Below are 21458 nucleotides of genomic sequence, written 5' to 3'. Positions count from 1 at the left end.
CTAATTACAGCCTTATCCTAATCTAACCCTAATTACAGCCTTATCCTAATCTTACCCTAATTACAGCCTTATCCTAATCTTACCCTAATTACAGCCTTATCCTAATCTTACCCTAATTACAGCCTTATCCTAATCTAACCCTAATTACAGCTTTATCCTAATCTTACCCTAATTACAGCCTTACCCTAATCTTACCCTAATTACAGCCTTATCCTAATCTAACCCTAATTACAGCCTTATCCTAATCTAACCCTAATTACAGCCTTATCCTAATCTAACCCTAATTACAGCCTTATCCTAATCTAACCCTAATTACAGCCTTACCCTAATCTAACCCTAATTACAGCTTTATCCTAATCTTACCCTAATTACAGCCTTACCCTAATCTAACCCTAATTACAGCCTTACCCTAATCTAACCCTAATTACAGCCTTATCCTAATCTAACCCTAATTACAGCCTTATCCTAATCCTAATCTAACCCTAATTACAGCCTTATCCTAATCCTAATCTAACCCTAATTACAGCCCTACCCTAATCTAACCCTAATTACAGCCTTATCCTAATTATTATTATTATTATCCTTTATTTATATGGCGCCACAAGGGTTCCGCAGCGCCTTACACAGTACATAAACAAATGAGCACACAAGACAACAGTTAGTAACAGTACAGACAATGCAGGACAAGTACATGATTTATACACAATGCTGTATAACACCTAAATAAGCAGCAGGGTGTCAGTAACCAAGTGTTAGGTGCCATTGTAAATGAAAGTAAAAGTAAGGCAAGAAGAAGCACGTGAGGAAAGAGGGCCCTGCTCGCGAGAGCTTACATTCTGAGGGGAGGGTCAGACAAACAGGGGTGATGGGCTAGATAGTGAGGAAGGAGCATAGAATAGTGGGTTAGGATGAGCCATAACCCTAACCATAACCCTAATTACAGTTTTACCATAACCCTAATTACAGCTTTATCCTAATCTAACCATAACCCTAATTACAGTTTTGCCCTAATCCTAATCTAACCCTAATTACAGCTTTATCCTAATCTATCCCTAATTACAGCCTAATCCTAATCTATCCCTAATTACAGCCTTACCCTTACCCTAATCTAACCCTAATTACAGCCTAATCCTAATCTAACCCAAATTACATCTTTACCCTAATCTATCCCTAATTACAGCCTAATCCTAATCCTAATCTAACCCAAATTACAACCATACCCAAATCCTAATATAACCCTAATTACAGCCTTACCCTAATCTAACCCTAATTGCAGTGTTTTTAAATAATTCTAAAGTGTATATAAAATGTATGTACTTTCCTCCCACTGACCAATAGCAAATTACATATAAATAATGCAGCAGCCGCACTAATAATAGTAATACTCTCAGTGGGAGGGGTCAGTATGCGCTCAGCCAATCAGTGGCGGCCGATCTTCTGTGTGTATTTTGCACCATTGGCCGAGCTCCCATACAACATAAGGTTCCTGAGGGGCGTAGATGTGTGTATGATGTGGTCTGCAGGAGACGAGATTGTATGATCACATGCTCACTGCCAACGCTTGCATTCCGTGTAAGGTGCTGTAAGTGCAGAATACGTCCCAATCTACACATAGATGAAAGCCTAGCACAGAGCAAAGCAACATTAGTGCCATAAACGCACTTCTGTCCAACCGTATAACAGCACCTGAACGTCTACAAAGCAGTCGGGACAGAGGGAATCATTCAAAGGGTCACTCCATTCAGAAATGTTCCCTAATTTATATTTCATTTGATAGTTATTACAGTTTGCTGGATCAATTCCGGATCCAAGAAGTCGGACTTCTGCCTGATGTTGAAAACTCAGAGATAAATGTTGCTGCCAAGTTGGTTGGGACTAACCATCACCAGCAACTTTTGTACCCATTATGGAGAACCCATTCCTAATGTCTAGCGTGTACTGACCTCGTTGGCGATGGAACCTGGCATCAGCAAGTGCGTACACACATGCAGATGCCGGCAGCGGGGGCCATGCTGCATTCGGTCCAACGGGCAATGCCGTGTGGGCGTGCACTTTGAACCTGATTCAGAGCCGCTCGCAAGCGATGTGCGCTCACAAGCGGCCCGATGGAATGCGAACGCGCATGCGCAAGCTTCGTTCTGCGCATGCGTTGACTACTCTGCGCGATCGCAATCCACTCGCTCGCCCTGCAAAGACAGCCCAGTGAAATGAGTGACAGGAGAGGCCATTTGTGGGTGGTAACAGGGGCAGGACACTAATAACGGGGGAGTGGAGGTGCGAACGCAGGCGTGCCTGAGTGTTTCAATGCCGTTTCAAAGGCGTGCATAATTAACACGCAGCGTCAAATTACACGTCACATGCCTGTTTTTTACACTGAAGTCCTCGCAGTGCTTGCGGTAGGTTTAGGCAACCACAAGTGCTGCGATCTCTACCTATGGTCCTCGGTGTACCAGTGTTTTAATACACTTCCTGGATATGACGTGCGCTAGTGGGCGTCTCAACATACGCTTATGGGTGTCAGCATACACAGAGCGATCGCTCGCACAGCCAAAGTTGGCGTGCTAATGCCTGAGCGAGCGCCTGCCGTGGCGTCACTTTGACGAATTTGCATACGCTGGATGCGAGTGATTGCATCTAGCGAGCGGCTCTAAATGAGCTCCTTTGTCAGCGCCAGAGCGAGTACACACTGCCCGATGTGGACGATATATTATCTAGTGTGTACCCAGCTTTAGACCTCATCAGACCATTTCAGGTTCTGTAGTTATTGTCATTATTGCAGCCATCATTAATTTAAAGGGACAATCATATCTGAGTTGACTTACCCATTAAAATGTTGCAGCAAGTTCCTCAGGCTCTGAGACATAAATTTTGTTGCTTCCATAGGTTCTACACTAGTCTTGTGCTGCTGGACTTAATCAGTGAAATCCCTTTATCAGAACTGACCAAGAAATATGGCTGCAGCCGTGGGCAGCTCCAGTCCCTGCAGCAATCCGCAGCTACCTATGCAGGTGAGTGACCAGAGGCGGGTGGGTCCCTGTCAGGTGAGTGCCCAGAGGCAGATGAGACCCTGTACTGTAAAACACTGAGAGCAAACAGCAGGCTTTCTGTGTAGCTGGGTCTGTGTCCCGAGCCCATGACTTGTCTGTGTGTAGCTGGATCTGGATCCCGAGCCCATGACCTGTCTGTGTGTAGCTGGGTCTGTGTCCCGAGCCCATGACTTGTCTGTGTGTAGCTGGATCTGGATCCCGAGCCCATGACCTGTCTGTGTGTAGCTGGGTCTGTGTCCCGAGCCCATGACTTGTCTGTGTGTAGCTGGATCTGGATCCTGAGCCCATGACCTGTCTGTGTGTATTTGGATCTGGATCCCGAGCCCATGACCTGTCTGTGTGTATCTGGATATGGATCCTGAGCCCATGTCCTGTCTGTGTGTAGCTGGATCTGGATCCCGAGCCCATGACTTGTCTGTGTGTAGCTAGATCTAGATCCCCAGCCCATGACCTGTCTGTGTGTAGCTGGATCTGGATCCCCAGCCCATGACCTGTCTGTGTGTAGTTGGATCTGGATCCCGAGTCCATGACCTGTCTGTGTGTAGCTGGATCTGGATCCCGAGCCCATGACCTGTCTGTGTGTAGCTGGATCTGGATCCCGAGCCCATGACTTGTCTGTGTGTAGCTGGATCTGGATCCCGAGCCCATGACCTGTCTGTGTGTATCTGGATCCTGAGCCCATGTCCTGTCTGTGTGTAGCTGGATCTGGATCCCGAGCCCATGACCTGCCTGTGTGTATTTGGATCTGGATCCCGAGCCCATGACCTGTCTGTGTGTAGCTGGATCTGGATCCCGAGCCCATGGCCTGTCTGTGTGTAGCTGGATCTGGATCCCGAGCCCATGACTTGCCTGTGTGTAGCTAGATCTGGATCCCCAGCCCATGACCTGTCTGTGTGTAGCTGGATCTGGATCCCCAGCCCATGACTTGTCTGTGTGTAGCTGGATCTGGATCCCGAGCCCATGACCTGTCTGTGTGTAGCTGGATCTGGATCCCGAGCCCATGACTTGTCTGTGTGTAGCTGGATCTGGATCCCGAGCCCATGACCTGTCTGTGTGTAGCTGGATCTGGATCCGGATCCCATGACTTGTCTGTGTGTCGCTGGATCTCAGTAACCGTGTGACCCGTATTACATGTGTTACAGGTATGGTGACCGTATTCAGTAATCGCCTGGGCTGGCACAACATGGAGCTTCTGCTCTCACAGTTCCAGAGTCGTCTGACCTTCGGGGTACAGCGGGAGCTCTGCGATCTGGTGCGCTTGGATTTGCTGAACGCACAGAGGGCTAGAGCCCTTTACAATGCCGGATTCATTACTGTCAGCGAGCTGGCAAGAGGAAATGTCATCGATGTTGAGACGGCCCTGAAGAACGCGGTGCCCTTTAAAAGGTGAGAGACCTTGTCTGCTGGGCAGGCAGCTATTCCTGTACGTCACTACATCATACATTACTCATTGCCAGGGCCCAGCATCAACCTTGCTCTCTGTTCATTACGTGGTCATAAAAGGAATACATACAAGTAGCTCATTGTATTTATAACTTGCAGAATATTGACATAAGGGGCGGAAGTTATTACATTCAAAACCTACTTCCAATATCATATCCCACAGGAGGCCCAGACACACCAAGAGAGATACCCCTGCCCTCCGCACATGTAATATATCCCACAGGAGGCCCAGACACACTAGGAGAGATACCCCTGCCCTCCGTACATGTAATATATCCCACAGGAGCCCCAGACACACCAGGAGAGATACCCCTGCCCTCCGCAAATGTAATATATCCCACAGGAAGACCAGACACACACTAGGAGAGGAATAGTGGAATTTCCTCCTTCAGTAATGATAAGGGAGAGGTATAGAATAGCCTCCCTGATACATATAATAGCACTACACGCCGTATAGAATATAACGTCCTCCTGCTGTTATTCATATGTACTCTTGGTACCATCTTTGTATCTGTGGGGGCTGGGACTACAGATCCTGAGGATCATTTAGATAAAAAAAAGAAAAAAAAGTGCTGCACAATCTGTGACATATTAGTAGAAATGGCAATTACTGATACAGACCAGACTGTGACACCTCAGTATTATGTGTAGAAATGATACGGTAATCACGCCTGCCGGAGCTGGTGTTATAGATGTATCCCTGTGTTCTAGCCCCTAGTCTCACTTGCCATAGGCTATATTCTCTCTCTACATCCCGTTAGAAGTTGCTATTGATGTTGATAGTACTTGGAATAAAATTTGTTCATTGATCAAGTAACAGTATAACTCCAGTTTCTACTTCAGGGTCCATAGGGGGTCCACAGGGTTGACCTTGGGGATATAGCTGGATCAGGATCCATGGGCACCACACAGTTAAGCTTTTAGCTCCCAGGATGCACTTGGGTCCTCCTCTATACCCCGCCCCCGAGCCACAGGCACCTCAGTGTAAGTTGGTGCCCGGCCGGAGTCGGTCACCGCGCAGGGGGGCTGCAGGAGCAGCCCCCAGAAGCTTTTTTAGTTTAACATAGATTTTGTTTATTTAATCTTTCTTTTTACTACAGACGGCAGCGAAGGGCTGTCTATTCAGACGCCCACGCTGCCGCTCTGATCCCCGACTGGCGCCGCAACGCCAGTACTCATCTGGGGATCGCGGCGGGAGGACAGAGTCCGTGCTAGCCGGACTCTGTCTACCTCCCAGGACTGCTGCCGGAGTCGCCGGGGATTCAGGTAAGCCGCGCGTCGCTGGCTAGCGGCGGCGCGCGGAATGCCTTAAAATGCAGTCCTTTAGCCTCCGGTCCTGGGGACAGACCGAAGGCTGCTGGCAGTGGCGGCGGGCCCCCCATAACCCGCGGGACCACTAGACCACCAGGGTTAACAGGCATGCGGGAAGCCAGCATCCCTGGGGTTATGGCCAGCCAGGGGAGGAAGCCTTCCCTGTCAGCGGCTCCTCCCCTCAGCTTAGCGCGCCTTTCAACATGCAGTCTGGCGTCGCTGAGCTGCAGACTCTACGGCCACTCCTCCTCTGAGGTCTCTGGGGGCCATTTTCTCTGTGGCAGCGCAGATCTCAGGGAGCACGCGGACCGGTCCCCCTGTGTACCTCTCCCCCGATTTAAGGACAGTGTACACAGCGCTATAGCCCTCCCAGACACTGAATCTGGGCAGGTTGATTGTAGTGGAAAGGTGCAGTGAGTATATCTTATGTGACTTTTGCTAGTGCTGCCTGTCTGTGCTTATTTTCCGCTTACTGTCAGCTTATACCTGTCCCTTTCCTTCTCCTACAAGCCCTACAGGTGTGTGGGGGAGGGGCGTTTCTACTGACCTCACTTATATAGATCACGTATTTGTGAGGTCCGTCACATACAGTTGTGTGCTACACAGTACCATATTGTAGGCTGTTGTTCAGCACACCGGTGAGTGCGTTTTCTTCTGCCCTGTTGCCAGATATATTTTTTTGACAATATAATATATTCTGTCATGTCAGACGAGGAGGTTGAGCGCTCTGTGGCTCAGGTGTTGGCCTCCTGCGGACGCTGTTCTGCAGGAGTGGATAGGGAGGATTTGTCACAGGATGGCCTGTGTAGTTGATGCCAGGTGGCTCCTGGCCCATCCAGACCTTCTCTGACGCAGGAACCACCGTGGGCGATGTTTTCTCAAGTGCTGGTGTCTATTGCGGACCGTCTGTCGGTCCCGACTGCTCTCCCTACTAGGGCGTTACCCCAGCCGAACATCCCTCATTCCCCGGGTCTCCCGCAGTTATTGCGGAGTCCTCCTGGGTCTCAGTCAGTGGGTCCCTATGCGGGGTTGCCTATGTATATACAGGCTTCCCCTGTGCCGCAGCAGCCTGTGGTACCTTTTCAGGCCCCTATGGCGACTCCTCCACCCTGGGAGGATGTGCTCTCCAACTCCGTGCAAAATTTGGCGGCCGCTTCCTCGGCTTTTCAGTCAATGTTGCAGACTGACATGCCTTCTAGGATTTCAAAACGCCCACTCATGGCGCGGGCGGCTCAGGTATCGGACTCAGAGGGTTCCTCAGATGATGGGGAGGTCTCTGATGACACTGATTCGGACGCCTCGGTCCAGGAAATGGATACCAAGTCGTCCATTAATGTGCGAGCACTAGTTAGGGCGGTGCGAGCTATTCTTCTTATAGAGGATGAGGCACCGGTTCCTAAGTCGAAGTTTCCTAGTTTCAAAAAAACTAAGGTGGCTTCTGCGGTGTTTCTACTTCAGGGTCCATAGGGGGTCCACAGGGTTGACCTTGGGGTATAGGTTGGGAACCAAATCCGGGCACCACGCAGTTAAAGCTTTTAGCTCCCAGGATGCACTGGGTCCACTCTCCCTATAACCCCACCCCCAAGCCAGAGGCACCTCAGTTTAAGTTGGTGCCCGGCCGGAGTCGGGTCACCGTTAGCGCAGGGGGAGCTGATTAGCAGCCCCTAAGCTTATTTTATTTTTTTAGGGACAAAGTTTTTTCCATGGACTTTGGGCTCTTCAGAGCGGCAGCGTCGGACTGTCCATAGGACGTCTAAGCTGCCGCTCCGTCACCCCGCTGGCGCTGAGACGCCAGTACAGATCTGGGGATCTCAGCGGGACCCCAGAGTCTGTACTAGCCGGACTCTGCGGGCGCCCAGGACTGCTGCCGGATCCACGGGGAGCAGGTAAGGCGCGGGTCACCGCTTGCGGTGATCCGCGCATTTCAAATGCAGTCCTGTGCCTCCGGTCTCAGGGGACAGACCGGAGGCGCCGGCAGTGGCGGCGGGCCCCCCATACCCCGTGTGTCCACTAGACCACCAGGGACTTAACGATCGGTGCAGGGAGCCGGCGTCCCGGGGGTTAATAGCCGGCCAGGGGAGGCAGCCTTCCCTGTTACAGCGGCTCCTCCCCTCAGCTCAGCGCGCCTTTCAGAATCCATAGTCTGGCGTCGCTGAGCTGCTTCCTCCGCGGGCCACGCTTCCTCTGAGGTCTCCAGCGGCCATTTTATCTCTGTGGTGCAGCAGAAATCTCTCAGGATGGCAGTGAGTCCAGTCCCCCTGCGTACCTCACCATCAGGTCAGTGTACACAGTGCTGTAGCCTTCCCAGACACTGAATCTGGGCAGTGACATAGTGCAGTATATTATATGACATGTTTATGTATATATGTATATATCTGCATTGTATGTGACTTATGCTAGTGCTGACTGTACTTTATTCTCTCACCTGTCAGTGTATATCTATCACTTTTCTTTATCTGCCCTAATACAGCTGTACTTAGGGTGGTTCTGAGACCTCACATTTATATACTTGTTAATATTTGTGTGGTTTGTCACATACTGTTGCGTGCTGCACGTTGCCATATTTTAGATGGAACTGTGTGTTGCATACGCTGAAAATGGGTCCCTGCAGCTAATTTTTGGCATCAGTCAGGACCAGTATGGTGCTGCTTAATATTTCCGCCAAGATTAGTCAGATATGTCTGACCAGGAGATAGAGCGTTATACTGCACCCATTTTTACTATCCTGCAAGTCATGTGCTGCAGGTGTTAGTGCGGAGGATTTGACTCATAAAGGGTTCTGTATGTGGCGTCATCTGGTGCCGGCCTCTTTCACGACCCCCTTGGGCGGTTTGTTTTCTCGGGATCCTCTCAATTGCGGATCGCCGGGCGGGCCCCATTGTTGTACCTCACTTGGGGTTACTTCACCATACTGCCCTTTTCATCTCAGGGTATCTCGCAGCTTCTTGCACTCTTCCCCTGTGACACAGACTACCGCTCCCTGCAGGGGTTTTTCGCAGTATATGAATTCCCCCTGGTGCCACAATAGTCTGTCATTCCCCTTGCAGGGATTACCACAACAGCCACCCTGGGTGGATGTCGTTTTCTACGAAACGCTAATTGGCGTGGTTGACGCCCTGTGGTTACTTCCCAGTTGGCTCTGCCGTGAACTGGGTACTGTTCGGGGCTCTTTCCCTCTTACACGGGGGGAAGCCTATTTCAGGTATTATTATCCCTGCTTTAGGGCTGGTAGCAGGTCCATTCTGGTTAGAGTGAATGTTGACCTGCACCTGTATCATACACCCTCAGTATTGCGTGCCTTCGGGTTACCTGTTGCTGACTAGCGGGTGGATCGCATAGCGGGACTCTGGCTGTTGCCAGATAGGAGGTGTTACAACAGTGTTTGGCCTCCTGTCCCAAATTCCCTGAGGGTCATCACGAGCCCCTCCTGGGGGGGATGGGCGTGTTACTCGTCTGATTACAGACTTTACTACGCCTCCCATTCCTGCGTGGTCGGATTCTTCGGATCCGTAGGTGGTAACTCTGCCTGAAATCAGTATACTTGCTTTCAGGAGTTGTTACCCATCCTACCATGGCTATAGCATGGTTGGTTAATACTATTGCATATTGGGTTGATGCATTTGTAACGTTTTTTCCCCTCCAACACGTCGGGGGTTCAAATGTATTTGGTCGCTCACGTAATATATGCAGTTGTCATAGGTGGAAATGCCTATATTGGATACCAGTCTCCTAACTTTCAGAGTTCCGGCTGCGACTGTATCCTCCGTAATACCCTATGGCTGCGCTCTGGGAATGCAGAGGTGCAGATACCATCTTTAGGGTTGATATTGTTTGGTCCTGACCTTGACAAGATTGTAGTAACATTGGCAGTATTACTAACGACAAGTTTACCGCTTTCAGCTATGCCCACTACAAGGCCTCAGACTAAGTCTGTTAAGTCTTTTTGTCCTCTGGGTCAGCCTAAAGGTCTGTTTCTTCGTAGACTGTCGGCATCTACAAGGGCCGACATATCCAGTACCGAGCAGGCCTGGACTGCCAGCCGATCCTGCTTCTGAACCTACGGATATCTCTTCAGCCTGACGGGACAGGCCTACAACTGGGAGATACCGATTTTCTCAGTTCGCCCGGTATTGGTGTCAAGTTGCCGCGGCTACGTGGGTAGGAGGGTACGCCCTCTTTACAAGGGCCTTACAGATCCAGAAAGCTATGCAGTTGTTGCGGTAAGCGGAGCTCATTAGGCCATCCCCACTATCTCAGTGAGGGACTGGTTGTTCTGTTTTCTTTCTGGTGCGGTGGCTGAATGGTCCTCTTTGGCCTATTCTCTGTCTCAATTCCCTGAACCAGTTCCTAAAGCTACCTGGGCTCAGGAGGAAATCCCTATGCTCCATCATACGATGTTTGGAACCTGGGGACTTTAGGGTATCACTGGATATACAGGACGCGTGCCTACGGGTACTTACAGAGACCTTTCCTCAGCATGGGCTGAGGTTTGCTGTATCACAGCAACACTTACAATTTTTCGGGCTCTGCCTGTTGGGACTGTCCTCAGCCCCACAGGGGTTTACCAGCGTTTTGGATTTTCTGACAGTTCTTCTGTTCAGTATATCCCAATGCTCCTGTACCTGGACGGCCTCCTGCTCTTAGCGGGATCACCGGGGTACTTTACGGCCAGGTCAGGATGACTGTGGCTTCTTCAGGGTGCAGACGTTTAATCAACGGGGAAAAAGTCCTCCCTGCATCCCTCTCTGGGTATTCTTCATCTAGGATCCCTGCTGGATTCTCAGAATCTGAGAATTCTTCTGGCGTAAGACGGAATCTCCTCTCTTCCATTAGGAGTACATGGTTGTCTGCGCAGTCGACAGATGTCTTTACACTCTGGGATGCATGGTGGAATGGGCTCAGTTCCATTCCAGGCCTTTCCATAATTGGCTCATCTCCAGATGGAATGAGTTTTTTCTGTCGGATAACTGTTCAAACGATGATGCTCTCTCCGGAGGCAAGTCGGTCCCTGTCCGGGTGGCTATGGCCATCTCGTCCAGGGTTTTCTTTGCTAGGGACAGTGTCTGGATCGAATCCTTTTCAGTGCAGTTGGACGTCTGTCGATTCCACCCTGTCAATTAACTTACTCTGGCATAACTCTTGTTTTCCGGTGAACCTGAAAAGGTTCAGTCCGACAGGGTCAGGACAGTGGCTTCCTTTTTAGCAACACTGTTCGTTGGGTGGCAATGACAGGTATGTCACATATTCGGACATAGTCCGAGGGTCTCCTCCCGACCATCTCGGCAGCGTTCATTTCAGGAGCTCTCCATTGGGAAGCGGGAGTCCTCAGCCGTCACGACGTGCATCCCGGGGACTAGTCTCTTCCCCAAGAGAGGTTTCATCTCCTGGTGAGCAGGGGGGGCCCCCCTGAGGTGACCCTCATGGCCTTCTGACTTTATCACACTATGGTGTTACAGTTCAGCTCTGGGGATTCTGAAGCAAACTTCAGCGACTCTTTGTCGGTGAAGTGGTCCTTCCACTTTGTGTACCTGTGTTCTCCGGTCTCCCTTCTTCCTCGAGGTCTTTGGAAGTGTTTTCAATCGAGACGGAGATGCTTTCCTGCTGGTGGCTCCTGATTGTCCCAGATGTCAGGGGTACTTGGATCTTCGGAGTCTCTACATCGATACTCCATCCCTGATGCTTCACTGCCCGGACCTGTTGTCTCAGGGTCCTTGGTTTTGCCTTGGACCTGGGTCGTTTGTCTTTGACTGTGTCCTTACAGTGGTCTTACGGCTTCCCTGGCTTTGTCATCGTTGGAATGATTAGAGCACATGGATCAGCTTTTGCTGGGACCTACCACAAACTGTGGCAGCCATAAATCTTATGGTATTGTACCTGTCGATACAATCCTCCGGTGTCCAGGATTTCCAGATATTCTGGCATTCCTTCCGGCTGGCTTGGGTTTCACACTTGGCCTGGTCTTCCTGACAGTGCGGATCTCTACACTGTCAGTATGGTTAAGATATGGAATTGCTTCACTCTGGTATCCAGTTCATCCTTTGGAGTGTTTTCTTGATTATGCCTCCATTTGTCCTCCCTAGGGACTCCTTGGGAGTAAGTAGTGGTTCTTCGTTACCTCCGGGGACAGTCAATGGAACCGCTGGTTGTGATAGCCATTACATGGTCTATTGCTTAGGCTCTCTCTTTCTCTCAGGGTGTTTATATCAACCAGGAGAGTGTCTGAATTGGGAGCGTTCTCATGTGGCTCCCTCTTCTGGAGGGCATCATGTCAGGGTGGGAGTTGCTCTCGCCCTGTGTTTCTTCTTAGTGGTTTTCAGGTTCCATAATATTCTGGAACTTATGGTACGGCCATTCTGTCCCCAGTCCTCTCTGCTGGTGTGGCCTCATTGACTGTGGTCTGGCCTCTTTGGATTTATGTGATCCGTTCAGGTTCCTTACGGAAATCGGACTCCTTATTGGTGGTCTGAGATTTCTGGTTTTCACAGGAAAGGATGGCCGGCCTATAACCAAATGTTGGCTTGGATGGCCTCGTAGGTCTTCCTCAGGGGCCTACCCATGGGTCTTCCTGTTGTTGATGCTTGTTTTTTCTCGGGCCATGTGACCCTCGTGTGCGGCTCGCTGTGGCGCCTCGGCTGTTTTGCCTTACTAGGTGGTCACGTGGTCTTCTGTCCACACCTTTTTAAGGTTCTAGGCATTGGTTTCCTTTGCCTCTCAGGATGCTTCCTTTTTGGCGACGGATTCTCCTCTCAGCACAGGAGCGTCCCCACCCTTGGTTGAACTGCTTTGGGACATCCCCAAGGTCAACCCTGTGGACCCCCTATGGACCCTGAAGTAGAAAACAAGAGATATGGTAAGAACTTACCTTTGTTATCTCTGTTTCTACGAAGTCCATAGGGTCCACAGGGCGCCCGCCCTGACGCACCTGGCTTCATATGGGCTGTGTGGCTGGTCACCGGTTTTCCGTCTCCCATTTCGGTGAGTATGGTTATTGAGTGTTCCAGTTTTCTCTCTCTTTTTCTCTCCTCCTCCGGCCTTTGGCTACTTACAAACTGAGGTGCCTCTGGCTTGGGGGTGGGGTTATAGGGAGAGTGGACCCAGTGCATCCTGGGAGCTAAAAGCTTTAACTGCGTGGTGCCCGGATTTGGTTCCCAACCTATACCCCAAGGTCAACCCTGTGGACCCTATGGACTTCGTAGAAACAGAGATAACAAAGGTAAGTTCTTACCATATCTCTTGTTTTCCCCTGTCGGATCAGTTGACGGATCATATGGCGGTAGCTTGGTAGGCGCCCAGTAAGAGATTCCTTCTTCAGAAGCGGTTGGCTTCTAATTATCCCTTCCCTGAGGCACATTGTAAAAAATGGGAAACTCCACCGGCGGTGGATTCCCATGTCACCCGTTTAACTCGGGGCGCCACCTTACCATTACCGTCGATATCCTCGCTGAAGGATCCCACGGACAGGAAAGTTGAGACTTGCTTAAAGTCTATTTACTCCCTCTCCGGGGCGGTGGCCCGAAGGTCCATGGCCATCTCCTGGGTGGCCAAGGCCATTGAGGGGTGGCCAATGCATTGGAAGATACCTTCCCGGACGACGCTCCGGATGTCCAGCGGGCGTTGTTGGGACAAATGAGGGACGCTGCTTCTTACATTGGAGAAGCTTCTTTAGATGCTAGTCTGCTGACCTCTCGGGTATCGGCTGCAGCGGTGTCTGCCCGCCGATCCTTATGGTTGCAGTCCTGGAGAGCGGACTCTGATTCAAAGAAAGGTCTGGAGGCCTTACCTTTCAATGGGGAATTACTATTTGGTCCGGACTTGGACAAAATAGTGGATACCCTGGCTAAATCCAAGTCGGCCTTCCTCCCTTTGGCGGCACTGCCTGCTAAGGTTCGGAGTTCGGCTTTTCGTTCCTTTCGGGTTCAGGGTAAGGCGAAAGGTCAGTCCTTCCCGAGACAGTCTGCGAGTAAGACTGCCTCTAAACCCAAGAAGCAAGCCTGGAGTGCTCAGCGCCCTTCTTCCAAGCAGGAAGATAAACCTGCGGCCTGATGGGACGGGCCTCCCTCTGGGGGACCTCAGAGTGGGAGGCCGACTTCTTCTATTTGCCCAGTGCTGGCACAATACCACCACGGATGGCTGGGTTCGAGAAGTGGTCTCCCAGGGGTACGCCCTGTCTTTTCAGCACAGACCACCCCACCAGTTTTTCTGCACGAGTCCTTCTCAGGACAAGACCAAGGCGTTACAGGTTCAGGAGGCTATAGAGTCCTTGCTGAAAGCAGGGGTCATTGTTCCCGTTCCTCAATCACAACGAGGGACGGGGAATTATTCGTCTCTGTTTCTGGTGCAGAAACCCAATGGTTCTCATCGCCCTATCCTCAACTTGAAGTCTCTGAACAAATTCCTCAGAGTTCCCAAGTTCAGGATGGAAACGTTACGTTCCATCATTCTGGCGATGGAACCGGGGATTACATGGTGTCCCTGGACATCCAGGATGCCTACCTCCATGTTCCGATAGCATCTTCGCACCAGCGGTATCTGAGGTTCGCTATCCTTCAACACCACTATCAGTTCCGGGCGCTACCCTTTGGTCTCTCCACGGCACCGAGGGTGTTCACGAAGATTATGGCGGTCATGGCCGCACATCTTCGGAACCAGAATGTACGGCTGCTGCCGTATCTGGACGACCTCCTGTTGCTGGCGAGCTCCCCGGAGGTACTGCTTCAACATCTCCACCTGACGATCGCTTGCCTGCAAGCACACGGGTGGTTGATAAATTGGAAAAAGTCCTCCCTGATTCCATCACAGCGGATGGTTCATTTGGGAGCCCTGCTGGATTCGCGTCAGCAAAGGATCTTCCTGACTCCGGAGAAGGTCGCCTCCCTACAGCTGCGGATACGCAGTTGCCTGAGCAGTTGCCGCCTGTCGGTCCATTCGGCTATGAGAGTTCTGGGGTTCATGGTGTCGACATTCGACATGGTGGAATTTGCCCAGTTCCATTCCCGGCCCCTGCAGGGGCTGATTCTATCGGAATGGAACGGGTTACCTCACCGGATCCGCTCTCAGGTGCTGGTGTTGTCTCCGGACGTTCGGAAATCTTTGGCTTGGTGGCTTCAGACAGCTCATCTGGTCGAGGGGCGGCCCTTTTGGATCCCGGACTGGGTCCTGCTCACGACGGATGCCAGTCTCCGGGGTTGGGGGGCAGTGACCGGCTCATTGTCTCTCCAGGGTCATTGGTCTGCGGAAGAAGCACTTCTTCCCATCAACATCCTGGAACTGCGGGCAGTATACAGGGCCCTGCAGTCGTCCGGCCCCGCTCTTCACGGAAGGGCGGTACAGGTGCAGTCCGACAACGCCACCACGGTGGCGTATATCAACCACCAAGGCGGAACTCGCAGTCGGGCAGCGATGTCGGAGGTGTCTCGCATCCTGACGTGGGCGGAGGGTCACATTCCAGCGATCTCGGCGGTCTTCATCCCCGGAGTCCTCAATTGGGAAGCGGACTTCCTCAGCCGTCACGACGTGCATCCCGGGGAATGGTCGCTTCACCCAGAGATGTTTCAGCTACTCGTGGACAGATGGGGACTGCCGGAGCTGGACTTGATGGCCTCCCGTCACAATCACAAGTTGCCCATTTACGGGTCAAGGACAAGAGACGCAGGCGCAAGTCTGGTGGACGCGCTGTCGGTGAAATGGTCTTTTCACCTGGCGTATCTGTTTCCTCCGATATCCCTACTTCCTCGGGTTCTGCGGAAATTCAAGCAGGATGGTGGCACGCTCGTGCTGGTGGCTCCGGCGTGGCCCAGACGGCCTTGGTACTCCGATCTCAGGAGCCTCTCCATCGACTCGCCGTACCTTCTTCCTCAGCGTCTGGACCTGTTGTCTCAGGGGCCCTGCCTTTACCCGGATCTGGGTCGGCTGTCTTTGACGGCGTGGCTCTTGAGACAGCCGTCTTGAGGTCTCGGGGCTTCTCCAGTTCGGTTATTGGTACCATGCTCAGGGCACGCAAGCCTGCTTCAGCACAGATTTATCACAGAGTGTGGCACACTTACTTTCAGTGGTGTGAGTCTAGACATTATGATCCTCAGGTGTTCCGAGTTTCTAGGATCTTGGAACTTCTTCAGTCAGGATTGGACTTCGGCTTACGCCTTGCATCTCTGAAGGTTCATGTGTCCGCCTTGTCCGTGTGGTTTCAACGGCGGATTGCAATACTGCCAGACGTTCACACCTTTTTCCAAGGTGTTCTCAGGATCCAGCCTTCCTTTGTGCCTCCTGTGGCTCCTTGGGACTTGGCAGTGGTGTTACGGGTCCTGCAGGGTCCTCCGTTTGAGCCTCTTGAGTCGGTGGATCTCAAGTGGCTGACATTTAAGACGGTTTTTCTCCTGGCAATTGCTTCAGCCAGGAGGGTGTCTGAATTGGGGGCGCTTTCCTGTCGCCCTCCTTTCCTGATTTTTCACCAGAACAGAGCGGTGCTCCGCACTCGTCCTGAGTTTTTGCCCAAAGTGGTCTCGAAGTTCCACATTAATCAGGAACTTGTTGTGCCAGCTTTTCAGTCCCCTGATCTTTCAGCTGGTGAGACTTCCTTAGATGTTGTCCGGGCGCTTAGAATTTATGTAGACCGGACGGCTTCGGTTAGGAAGCTGATTCCTTGTTTATCCTCTTTGGTTTTCACAAGAGGGGTTGGCCTGCCAACAAACAAACGTTAGCCCGTTGGCTTTGTTCCGTTATTTGTGAGGCTTATGCACAGGAGGGTTTACCTGTGCCAGCCTCTGTTAAGGCTCATTCCACTCGTTCTGTGGGTCCTTCTTGGGCTGCTAGACGTGGCGCTTCTGCTGTTCAGCTGTGTAAGGCGGCCACTTGGTCTTCAATTCAAACGCTTTTGAGGTTCTATGCGTTTGACACCTTCGCCTCTCAGGATGCATCCTTTGGGCGCCGGGTGCTCCTTTCAGCACAGGAGCGTCCCAGCCCTTAGTTGAACTGCTTTGGGACATCCCCAAGGTCAACCCTGTGGACCTCCTATGGACCCTGAAGTAGAAAACAAGAGATATGGTAAGAACTTACCTTTGTTATCTCTGTTTCTACGAAGTCCATAGGGTCCACAGGGCGCCCGCCCTGACGCACCTGGCTTCAAATGGCCTGTGTGGCTGGTCACCGGTTTTCCGTCTCCCATTTCTGTGAGTATGGTTTCTTGTGTGTTCCAGTCTTCCTTCTCTCTGTTTAGTCTCCTCCTCCGGCCTTAGCTGCTTACCAACTGAGGTGCCTGTGGCTCGGGGGCGGGGTATAGAAGAGGACCCAAGTGCATCCTGGGAGCTAAAAGCTTAACTGTGTGGTGCCCATGGATCCTGATCCATCTATATACCCAAGGTCAACCATGTGGACCCCCTATGGACTTCGTAGAAACAGAGATAACAAAGGTAAGTTCTTACCATATCTCTTGTTATTCTTAGTGCAGGAACAGTCAGGACCACATTTTACCTCAAACGCTGTATATCCCCTCTAGCCCTGATAACCGGTGCTGTGCTATGAGCAACAATGAAGCTGGCCAGATCTGTATATGGCATTCAGAAGTCTACGTGCGATTTCTCACTGCGAGAACGTATATTGACGTCACCATTATAAAGTGCTGAACCTGCCCCTTTCCGTTCCTGGCATCGTTTAGTTATTTGGGAGGTTGGGGGGTTATTTTTGCTTTTAGTAAAAGTGTATGGGAGAAGAGACCTGCACCCCTGCATTGTAGAGCAGTCCCAGCGGTTTGCAGTCAGTGTAGACATCGGGGAAAATCTTGTTGCTCCTGAAGCAAAATAATGGATGGAAAATGCAACAAACTGGAAATGAATCCATGCAGATCCTATATCCTTAGTAAGATTCTCTGGTTCAGACAAGGGAGTTCCAAAGATAAATGCTTGATGCGTTTCACGTGCGTCCTGCAACACTTCATCAGAACTATAAAATGAATAAAGTCCGCGGTGAGAGTCTCTGATAACAGACGCAGCTGCCGAGGAATCTGTAAGGTGAATGTAGTTTCCTCGGCGGGAGCTTCTGTTATCAGAGACTCGCACAACTCACTGTCTGGAACTTACTGTCCTGAGGAAGTGATCAGGACGCCCGTGAAATACACATGAAGCATTTGGCCCTGGATCTCCTTGTCTGTACCAGAGAATCTTACCGGGGATTTAGTTTCTGCACGGATTTGCGTCCTGCGTGTTGTCTCTGGGACGCTGTGAGTAGTAACGCTATTTGGCAATTCCTGCCAAGTTGTCAGTTCTGCATAATTAGATGATTACTGGGATCATGAAATAACACAAATATCATTGCTGGAAGAATTTCCTTTATTGAGCTGATCTTCCTTGTCACAGCACGATATCACTAACCGAAGACCATATCTCCCTCCTCTCACTGTGATTACGTGCGTTGTATACATTCATTTATTCACAGTATACGCTATATATCCTCTTGTCATTATTGGCACACCTGCGCAAAAGAGACCTTCCGTCCATTCACGCTTAGGGGTCTATTTACTAAGCAGTGTTAGGAGAAGTGAAAAGTGATAAGGTACCAGCCAATCAGCTCCCAACTGCCATCTCACAGGCTGTGTTTGAAAAATGACAGTTGGGAGCTGATTGGCTGGTACCTTATCACTTTTCACTTCTCCTAACACTGCTTAGTAAATAGACCCCTCAATAGTAACTTGTCCGTTATCTTGTGCAGTGTTGGACGGCAGCACAGAATACATACACAGATATAATGCTTATATGAGAGCCGGTAAACATTTAGTTGAATAAACCCTAATAATTCACTATCCCATGCGGGTTTCCCCACGCCGGCGAGTCCTACTTTATCGCTCACAAGGGGCTTCTGACTGCTGGAACCGGTGATTACAGAGAGACACCGCAGCGGCTCTGTATATTACTGCCTGATTACAGAGAGACACTGCAGCGGCTCTGTATCTTACTGCCTGGTTACAGAGAGACACCGCAGCGGCTCTGTATATTACTGCCTGATTACAGAGAGACACTGCAGCGGCTCTGTATCTTACTGCCTGGTTACAGAGAGACACCGCAGCGGCTCTGTATCTTACTGCCTGGTTACAGAGAGACACCGCAGCGGCTCTGTATCTTACTGCCTGATTACAGAGAGACACTGCAGCGGTTCTGTATCTTACTGCCTGATTACAGAGAGACACTGCAGCGGCTCTGTATCTTACTGCCTGATTACAGAGAGACACTGCAGCGGCTCTGTATCTTACTGCCTGATTACAGAGAGACACTGCAGCGGCTCTGTATCTTACTGCTTGATTACAGAGAGACACTGCAGCGGCTCTGTATCTTACTGCCTGATTACAGAGAGACACTGCAGCGGCTCTGTATCTTACTGCCTGATTACAGAGAGACACTGCAGCGGCTCTGTATCTTACTGCCTGATTACAGAGAGACACTGCAGCGGCTCTGTATCTTACTGCCTGATTACAGAGAGACACTGCAGCTGCTCTGTATCTTACTGCCTGATTACAGAGAGACACTGCAGCTGCTCTGTATCTTACTGCCTGATTACAGAGAGAGAGCTGCAGCGGTTCTGTATATTACTGCCTGATTACAGAGAGACACTGCAGCGGCTCTGTATCTTACTGCCTGATTACAGAGAGGCATTGCAGCGGCTCTGTATCTTACTGCCTGATTACAGAGAGGCATTGCAGCGGCTCTGTATCTTACTGCCTGATTACAGAGAGGCATTGCAGCGGCTCTGTATCTTACTGCCTGATTACAGAGAGACACTGCAGCGGCTCTGTATCTTACTGCCTGATTACAGAGAAACACTGCAGCGGCTCTGTATCTTACTGCCTGATTACAGAGAGACACTGCAGCGGCTCTGTATATTACTGCCTGATTACAGAGAGACACTGCAGCGGCTCTGTATCTTACTGCCTGATTACAGAGAGACACTGCAGCGGCTCTGTATCTTACTGCCTGATTACAGAGAGACACTGCAGCGGCTCTGTATCTTACTGCCTGATTACAGAGAGACACTGCAGCGGCTCTGTATCTTACTGCCTGATTACAGAGAGAGAGACTGCAGCGGCTCTGTATCTTACTGCCTGATTACAGAGAGACACTGCAGCGGCTCTGTATATTACTGCCTGATTACAGAGAGACACTGCAGCTGCTCTGTATCTTACTGCCTGATTACAGAGAGACACTGCAGCGGCTCTGTATCTTACTGCCTGATTACAGAGAGACACTGCAGCGGCTCTGTATATTACTGCCTGATTACAGAGAGACACTGCAGCGGCTCTGCATATTACTGCCTGATTACAGAGAGAGACACCGCAGCGGCTCTGTATCTTACTGCCTGATTACAGAGAGAGAGACTGCAGCGGCTCTGTATCTTACTGCCTGATTACAGAGAGACACTGCAGCGGCTCTGTATATTACTGCCTGATTACAGAGAGACACTGCAGCGGCTCTGTATATTACTGCCTGATTACAGAGAGACACTGCAGCGGCTCTGTATCTTACTGCCTGATTACAGAGAGAGAGACTGCAGCGGCTCTGTATCTTACTGCCTGATTACAGAGAGACACTGCAGCGGCTCTGTATCTTACTGCCTGATTACAGAGAGACACTGCAGCGGCTCTGTATATTACTGCCTGATCACAGAGAGACACTGCAGTGGCTCTGTATCTTACTGCCTGATCACAGAGAGACACTGCAGCGGCTCTGTATCTTACTACCTGATTACAGAGAGACACTGCAGCTGCTCTGTATCTTACTGCCTGATTACAGAGAGACACTGCAGCTGCTCTGTATCTTACTGCCTGATTACAGAGAGAGAGCTGCAGCGGTTCTGTATATTACTGCCTGATTACAGAGAGACACTGCAGCGGCTCTGTATCTTACTGCCTGATTACAGAGAGGCATTGCAGCGGCTCTGTATCTTACTGCCTGATTACAGAGAGGCATTGCAGCGGCTCTGTATCTTACTGCCTGATTACAGAGAGACACTGCAGCGGCTCTGTATCTTACTGCCTGATTACAGAGAGACACTGCAGCGGCTCTGTATATTACTGCCTGATTACAGGGAGACACTGCAGCGGCTCTGTATCTTACTGCCTGATTACAGAGAAACACTGCAGCGGCTCTGTATATTACTGCCTGATTACAGAGAGACACTGCAGCTGCTCTGTATCTTACTGCCTGATTACAGAGAGACACTGCAGCGGCTCTGTATATTACTGCCTGATTACAGAGAGACACTGCAGCGGCTCTGTATATTACTGGCTGAATACAGAGAGACACTGCAGCGGCTCTGTATATTACTGCCTGATTACAGAGAGAGACACCGCAGCGGCTCTGTATCTTACTGCCTGATTACAGAGAGAGAGACTGCAGCGGCTCTGTATCTTACTGCCTGATTACAGAGAGACACTGCAGCGGCTCTGTATATTACTGCCTGATTACAGAGAGACACTGCAGCGGCTCTGTATATTACTGCCTGATTACAGAGAGACACTGCAGCGGCTCTGTATCTTACTGCCTGATTACAGAGAGAGAGACTGCAGCGGCTCTGTATCTTACTGCCTGATTACATAGAGACACTGCAGCGGCTCTGTATATTACTGCCTGATTACAGAGAGACACTGCAGTGGCTCTGTATATTACTGCCTGATCA

At 50.7% G+C, this 21458-nt stretch overlaps 1 protein-coding gene across 1 annotated transcript in view; it reads left to right on the top strand.

Annotated features, from left to right (window-relative positions):
• POLQ (DNA polymerase theta) overlaps positions 1-21458 on the top strand; it is a 225038-nt gene that overhangs the window by 36685 nt on the left and 166895 nt on the right. Inside the window, exons 15-16 of the mRNA XM_088455888.1 lie at positions 2884-3008; positions 4190-4433. Of these exons, the coding sequence (XP_088312014.1) occupies positions 2884-3008; positions 4190-4433 (369 nt within the window). The remainder of the gene's footprint in view (positions 1-2883; positions 3009-4189; positions 4434-21458) is intronic.

This window comes from Taudactylus pleione, unplaced genomic scaffold (assembly GCF_031769625.1).
Source record: "Taudactylus pleione unplaced genomic scaffold, aTauple2 ptg000677l, whole genome shotgun sequence".
NCBI classification, from domain to species: domain Eukaryota; kingdom Metazoa; phylum Chordata; class Amphibia; order Anura; family Myobatrachidae; genus Taudactylus; species Taudactylus pleione.
This window is presented reverse-complemented; position numbering and strand designations above follow the sequence as displayed.